Below are 7931 nucleotides of genomic sequence, written 5' to 3'. Positions count from 1 at the left end.
CTCTCCATCATCACTTCCACAAACTTCAACAAGATTAAACACTCCTCCGCACCAGAGAAACCCCCGAGAGGAACAATTATTAACGAGACTCGCACAGACAAGGACTTGTAAAAAACACGCTGAAATCCCTCCTAATCTCGAGAAAGGTCAGCAAGTAAGCCCAGCAGGCACCAACCTGCCGTAGAAGTTAAGTATCCTCGAGCAACCTGGTTTATTTCCTCCCTCTCCATCATCACTTCCGTAAACTTCAACAAGATTAAACACCATTCCCCACCAGAGAATCCCCCATGAGGAACAATTATTAAAGAGACTAGCACAAACAAGGCCTTGTAAAAAGCACGATGAAATGCCTTTTAATCTCGAGAAAGATCAGCAAGTAAGCCGGGGAGGCACCGACCTGCCGCAGAAGTTAAGTATCCGAGCAACGTCCCAGGGGATGCGGACGAAGCCGAGATACCCAAAATTCGCAGCAACGCAGAGGCAAGACGCGGCCAGCGAATCCGGCAGTCTGTCGAGCTGAAGGCAACAAGCGAAGCGCAGATACCTTCGCGAGAATCTTCGCCCGTAAACGACCGAAGCGCACCTTCCCAACCCGCGAGCCTGAGATAGGCAGAATCTGAAAGGCCCAACTGGCCGCCTTCGTAGAGCCGGCGGCGGTGGACTGACAGGTGGCGGTGGCGATGGAGTTACCAACGGAGGCGGAGATGGTGTAACTGGCGGAGGCGGCGGCGGACTGACAGGTGGAGGTGGCGACGGAGTTACCGGCGGAGGCGGCGGCGAACTGACAGGTGGAGGTGGCGATGGCGGAGGTGGCGACGGAGTTATCGGCGGAGGCGGCGGCGAACTGACAGGTGGAGGTGGCGATGGGGGACGCGGTGGGGGAGTAACTGGAGGAGGGGGAGGCGGACTGACAGGTGGAGGTGGCGATGGAGTTACCGGCGGAGGTGGTGGCAGAGTTACCGGTAGAGGCGGCGGAGGACTGGCTGGTGGCGGTGGCGATGGCGGAGGTGGTGAAGGAGTTACCGGCGGAGGACTGGCAGGCGGTGGTGGCGATGGCGGAGGTGGTGGAGGAGTTACCGGCGGAGGACTGGCAGGTGGCGGTGGTGGAGTTTGAGCGGAGATGAACGAGAAGAAGAGCAAGTTAAGTAGGAAACTTACGGTGGACTCCATTCGTGAAGAAGAGAAGCGCGAAGAAGTGTTGTTAGAAGGGAAAGGAATTATGATGAATTTATAGCGGAAGTGTGGAAGGGCTGTAGATAGGATTAGATCTTTCCACTTGTGGAGATGCGATCTTTGACGTTTGAATGGATTTAAGAGCAGACTGGGAGAGTCAGCTGCGGTTCGTTTTCTTATTTATCAGCAGTGATTAGATGCGACATTCCAGCCGGTGGAGTATCGTCGGCGTCGCTGTCGAGTTTTTAAGAGTAACAGCGGTCAACTTTCTCTCTCTATATCTCTCTCTCCGTCTGTCTAGCTCTTTCTCTCTATATCTTCCGCTCTCTTTCTCTCTATATATATCTTTCTCTCTGTGTCTGGCTCTCTCCCTATATATCTTTGCTCTCTCTCTATATCTTTCGCTCTTTCTCTGACTGGCTCTCTCTCTCTATATCTTTCGCTCTCTCTCTGTCTGGCTCTCTCTCTCTATATATATGTGTCTTTCGCTCTCTCTCTCTCTGTCTGGCTCTCTCTCTCTATATATGTGTCTTTCGCTCTCTCTCTCTGACTGGCTCTCTCTCTCTCTATATCTTTCGCTCTCTCTCTGTCTGGCTCTCTCTCTATATATATATGTGTCTTTCGCTCTCTCTCTCTTTCTGGCTCTCTCTCTTTCTGGCTCTCTCTCTATATATATGTGTCTTTCGCTCTCTCTCTCTGTCTGGCTCTCTCTCTCTATATATGTGTCTTTCGCTCTCTCTCTCTCTATATATATGTGTCTTTCGCTCTCTCTCTGTCTGGCTCTCTCTCTCTCTACATATGTGTCTTTCGACCTCTCTCTCTGACTGGCTCTCTATCTCTATATATATGTGTCTTTCGCTCTCTCTCTCTGTCTGGCTCTCTCTCTATATATATGTGTCTTTCGCTATGTCTCTGTCTGGCTCTCTCTATATATATGTGTGTCTTTCGCTATGTCTCTGTCTGGCTCTCTCTCTCTATATATATGTGTCTTTCGCTCTCTCTGTCTGGCTCTCTCTCTCTATATCTTTCGCTATGTCTCTGTCTGGCTCTCTCTCTCTATATATATATGTCTTTCGCTCTTTCTCTGGCTCTCTCTCGCTATATCTTTCGCTCTCTGTCTTTGTCTGGCTCTCTCTCTATATATATGTCTTTCGCTCTCTCTCTGTCTGGCTCTCTCTCTATATATATACCTTACGCTCTTTCTCTATCTATGTATCTATCTTTCTAGCTGTCTCTCTATATAAATTTTGCTCTCTCTCTCTCTATCTTTCTCTCCCTCTCTGTCTCGCTCTCTCTAAATATCTTTCGCTCCTCTCTCTGTCTCTCGATATATATTTATCTCTCTCGCTGTCTCTCGATATATATCTCTCTATCTCTCTCGCTCTCTCCCTATATATCTTTCGCGCTTTCTCTCTCTATCTCTTTCGCTCTCTCGATATATATTTCTCTCTCTCTGTCTATCTATCTCTATCTCTATATACACATACCTCTCGCTCTCTCGCACTCTTTCACACTCTATCTATCTATGTATCTATCTCTCTCTTTCTATTCTCTCTCTATCTATCTATCTATCTATTTATCTCATTCCCTCTTTATATATATCTCGCTTTCTCTCTCTTTCTCTCATTATCTCCCTCTATCTATCTTTCTTGCTCTCTCTCTATCTCTTTTTCTCTCGTTATCTCACTCTTTCTCCCTTGATCTATCTATTTATCTATCTTTCCTTCTCGTTATCTCTCTCCATCTTTTTATCTTTCTCTCTCTCTCTCTCCGTCTCTATCTTGCTCTCTCTCTCTTTCCGTCTCTCTCTCTCTCTCTCTCTCTCTCTCTCTCTCTCTCTCTCTCTCTCTCTCTCTCTCTCTCTCTCTCTCTCTCTCTCTCTCTCTCTCTCTCTCTCTCTCTCTCTCTCTCTCTCTCTCTCTCTCTCTCTCTCTCTCTCTCTCTCTCTCTCTCTCTCTCTCTCTCTCTCTCTCTCTCTCTCTCTCTCTCTCCATCTCTATCTTGCTCTTTCTTTCTCTCTCCGTCTCTATCTTGCTCTCTCTCTCCCCCCCTCCCTCTCTCCACATATATCTTCTTCCTACTCTTGTCCCCTGTAGAACGAAAATAGAGAAATATTGAAAATTCAATGCTTCATTTAAAACTAGGACAAAAATATTTCTATCCATACAGTCCATCGAGACAGCATGTAGGCCATAAATCACAGTTCCACATACTGAGAATTCTATAACCCCTCGTCATTTGAAAATAACAATGAAAAAGAATGTTACAAAAGGAATGTAAAGTATAATGGAAATTAATTGTTTTGCTTCGTACTCCAACCATTATCATTTTACTCTTGTGTATACATTGTTTCACCACTAACATGTTGGATAAGAGCATTAAATAATAGGAAAGTGAGTGATTTATGAACAATTTAGATGACTCCCTCTCATTTTTTTTGCAGATTAAGGTTTGAAACAATATATCAGGCCGTGGTATCAGAGACAAGAGTTTTTAGGGGGTGCTCGACGAATTTTAATATCTCCAAGGGCTGATGTAGCCAATAAATCTATGTTGTTGAGTTTGCATAAGCCGAATTCTCATCCTCATTAAAATACACAAAACAATAAGTTAACCCATTGATTTCCTTGAGATTAATGATTGAATCTAATAGAAACTACATATCCCATCGGTATCAACTTGCTAGAGAGAAGCAACCACTGACTACATCATGTAGCTGATACTTTGACGGGGTTTATATAGGTGTGAATCAACTTTTCCTCCATAGTTTTTCTAATTTTGTGCAAAACATAGGCCATGTCTAAACTATAAAGAGTTATATCCATGAGCTTTCCAATTAGGTGCTTATATAGTGATGGGCCATCTAATGTGTTTTGTTCATTGTGGTTTTTGTGTCAGGTCCATTATCCCATTGGATTTGTTATTAAGAAGGCCCGAATTATTGAGAAATTAGAGTGGATAATTTTGTAGGGAGAGGACATCTATCCTTCACACCAAACATGCTAAATCATAAATTATGGTGAAGAATAATCTTCTCCCTGTCTTCTAATCGAACTTCCAGAGAGAAAGAGAGGTCGGGGTCAAGTAGGACAGAGTAGATAACTCGGAAGGAATGGGAATAGGAGGAGAGAGTCCCATGGTTTCCAATAGTAACAGTCTATACATTATTTATATAAGTAGGCCACAGAAGAAGTAGATGGCATCCATTTAAACAAGAGATAGGAGGATCATGACGGTGGGTGTTGCCATTGTCGTACATGTTGTTGCCGTCCTTATCCTGAATATGTGTCGATGGCACTCCCCTCCCCCAGCTTTGATAGTTGCAAGAGGAAGATGAAGGCATTCAAAAAGATAAAAAAAAAGAATAAAACATTCAATCAGATCATGAACAAGAATATAAAGATAATGAAGAGAAATCTCAACTCAATTTATCGGCTGATGTGAAACGACGACGGCCGGGATCGATCGGCGCGTTTCACGTCACAGGGTTATGATGCGAATGTATGGGATGTAAGCCGAATGATGAGAAAATACGAATGAGCAGATAAGGACTTGACGGATAACGACGTCGGCCGTACCGATCAATGAGAGACGAGTGATCCTAAGATCAAACTCCCAATGACCCGCTGGACCTACTAGACGTCTACTAAGTGAGGGGCATCTAACAGCCCTGGAGCGTTCGGCGTCCAAGTCGGATGACAGTCCATCTACCACAAGAATCCCTATGCTCGACAAGGTGGCTAGTCCTATCCGATGATGTTCGAGAATATCACGGTAGCGGACGCGATAGGGGAAGATGAGATTGTCGAAGATAATAATACTGGAGTTTATAGAGGGGAGACGAGACTGACCTTTGTATCGCTTAGTCCAAGGCGTCCAAGTCGTCGAGCGGATGCTTAGTGTCGGGTCGTGCGGACGAGTGTCGTTGACGAGGACAAAACTGGGTGCGGACGGTGCGGTCGTAACTACCAGCAGAGAGCTGAGTCCACGGGTGGCGTGCAACAAAAGTCGGAGCAGAGGGCGCACAAGGCGCGCGCTTGGCTGGCGCACGGCGTAGTCGTGTGGGCGGGCAAGACAGCGAACCAAGTATCGTGGGAATAGTCGTGGGGGTGGGGCAGAAAACCAAGTAATCGGTTATGGCGTAGAGGGTGGGAATCAAGAAATCAAGAAAGATGAGGGCGAAGGGGAGAACGAAGGGGAATCAAGGAGATATGGTGAGATCAAGAAATCAAGAAATCATGAAATCAAGAATTCAAGAAATCAAGAAATCAAGAAATCAAGGGGAAAGAAAGTGGGCGATCAAGAAAGACAAGAGGATGCGGTTGGGAATCAAGAAACGATGGGGAAAGGAGGGTGGGCGATCAAGAAAGGCAAGACGAGGCGGTTGGGAATCAAGAAACGATGGGAGAAAGGAGGGTAGGCGATCAAGAAAGGCAAGACGAGGCGGTTGGGAATCAAGAACCGATGGGGGAAGGGGGGGGCGATCAAGAAAGGCAAGACGAGGCGGTTGGGAATCAAGAAAGCGATGGGGAAAGGAAGGTGGGCGATCAAGAAAGGCAAGACGAGGCGGTTGGGAATCAAGAAACGATGGGGAAAAGGGGGGGGCGATCAAGAAAGGCAAGACGAGGCGGTTGGGAATCAAGAAACGATGGGGAAAGGAGGGTGGGCGATCAAGAAAGGCAAGACGAGGCGGTTGGGAATCAAGAAACGATGGGAAAAGGGGGTGGGCGATCAAGAAAGGCAAGACGAGGCAGTTGGGAATCAAGAAACGATGGGGAAAGGAGGGTGGGCGATCAAGAAAGGCAAGACGAGGCGGTTGGGAATCAAGAAACGATGGGGAAAGGAGGAAAGAGGGGAAATTCAAGAAATGTGGGAGGGTGTTCAAGAACGGTGGTGGGGTGGAGCAAGAACGAAGAGAAGGGGGGTATGGATCAGGAATGGTGGAAGGGTGGAAAAAAAGGTACCAAGAAATGGCTTTCTTGAACTGTAACAACCAAGAACGCTCCAAGAAAGAGGAGTTCTTGATGGATCTGGGGTGTGCTCCCTCGGTGGAGCAGATTTCCCAGGTTGATGACGTGTCGGCGACGCTTCTTGAATCTCCCAAGACCCCCGGAGTAATCTCGACGAAGGCCTCTTTCGATTCTTGATGGCGGCGACTTCTTGAAACTCTTTCCTCGCACCGGAGTGATCTCGACGGCGCGCTTTAACACGTCTCCCTCGGAGTGATCTCGACGGAGAGGCGTGGGCTCTACCACGGAGTGATCTCGGCGTGGGGTGGGGCTAGCCAAACCCCTACACTACTCTCTCGATAGGGAGGCGAATTGTGAATAAACTTTTCAACAATGACTCCCAGGTGTTCCTTGGGCATGTCATCCCCTTATATAGTGAGGATGGGTGCCAAGTGAGCGTGGGAAGGGCGAACCGTCGCGAGGCGTGGTTCGGCCTCCCTTACAAATTCAAAATACAAACATAAAAAGTAAAAATGACGAGGACGGGGCCTAACAACATTGGCCCAGTCCACGAATCCAAAAATACAAACACACATGAAAATGAACATAAGTAAAAAGATAAAAGTTCTTACGCGGGGTACTTAAACCCCGGGTGGCGAGCGTCGGCGCGAGCTGCTCGGCGTGGCTGACGACATCCCATCGCGTCATCCTCGAGATGGTTCTTCGTCATCGTGGCGTCGTCCTCAAGATGGTCCTCCATCATCGGCCTTCCTTTTTTAACAAGCTATCCTTCTCCCAGCACACTAACGATGAATTAGGACGGAGATCTGGAGAGTAAAATACAGAGGGAGGGAGATAGGAGTTGGAAAACCATAAAGAGAGAAAATGACGAGAGAGAGAGAGAGAGAAGAGAGAGAAGTCGGTGAGAGTAAATTAGAGAAAGAGAGAAAACAATAGTATAGATGTAGAGAGAGCAGAATAGAGAAGAGATGCAATACTTTGAATGGGCAAAGAGAGATGTGTTTTTGTATGTAAACGAGAGAGATAGAGAGAAAAGACTAAGTGTAATACACAAGAGAGAGCAAGATAGAGAACAATCTCACCACACTTACCCTTGGGCCGTGTGTAGTGAGTTTTTATCATCTGCGAAAAATTTGGGGGGTCAATTCATACTTTAACAATGCATTGGCCTTGATATATTGCGCTAAGTTAAGCAACATTCACCAGCACAAAGATATCTTTTGAGTTTACCAAAACACAAAGTACTGGGTCAGTCCCTTGAGAGAGAAAATTATGTCGTATATTGCCAATAGAATTTATAGAGTAAGTCTCACCTGGCTACGCCATTAGCACAACCTTGGTAGCTGGCCCTTGTGTTGGGTTCTAGAGGCCTTGACATGGATGAACAAATCAAAACATTCGTAGTGGAAGACTTGAACGGAATCAAAACAGCATCGATAAGACCATGAGACGAAGTACCTTTGCACGGATCGCATCCGTGATTTCTTGGATCCTGGAGTGAGATGAGTCAAGTTGCTCAAGTGTGCAGCCTCTAGACGTATCCACGCAATCCTCGGCATGCCAAATCTCCTCCTTCTCATTGATGAGCCCCGTTCAATCTCCGTTGTCGTCGTTACGTCATCTCGATCGCATCGGGGATGGAGAGGGGATGTGGGGAGAAGGGAGAAAAAGGGGAAAGGCCCCTGAACAATTCTGGCCTTGATGAATTTCATTCAGGGCCTTCCCCTATTTATACTTGATAGAAATAAATGTGATTGGCAAGCCAATCCCACATTCCACATCTCGTTC

General features: G+C 46.6%; 1 protein-coding gene across 1 annotated transcript; it reads right to left on the bottom strand.

Annotated features, from left to right (window-relative positions):
- Positions 1-253: 253 nt before the first annotated feature.
- On the bottom strand, positions 254-1185 carry LOC144703070 (uncharacterized). Its single transcript, XM_078575151.1, has one exon. It carries the CDS (start codon positions 1168-1170, stop codon positions 370-372), a length of 801 nt encoding a protein of 266 aa, XP_078431277.1. The 5' UTR covers positions 1171-1185; the 3' UTR covers positions 254-369.
- Positions 1186-7931: the final 6746 nt, after the last annotated feature.

The sequence above is a fragment of the Wolffia australiana genome, chromosome 5 (genome assembly GCF_029677425.1).
Source record: "Wolffia australiana isolate 7733 chromosome 5, ASM2967742v1".
Taxonomy (NCBI): domain Eukaryota; kingdom Viridiplantae; phylum Streptophyta; class Magnoliopsida; order Alismatales; family Araceae; genus Wolffia; species Wolffia australiana.
The sequence above is the reverse complement of the archived record's forward strand: the minus strand, read 5'-3'. Positions and strand labels throughout refer to the sequence as shown.

Coding starts and splice junctions, on each gene's coding strand:
- LOC144703070 (XM_078575151.1), bottom strand. CDS start 1,170: ATGGAGTCCACCGTAAGTTTCCTACTTAACTTGCTCTTCTTCTCGTTC.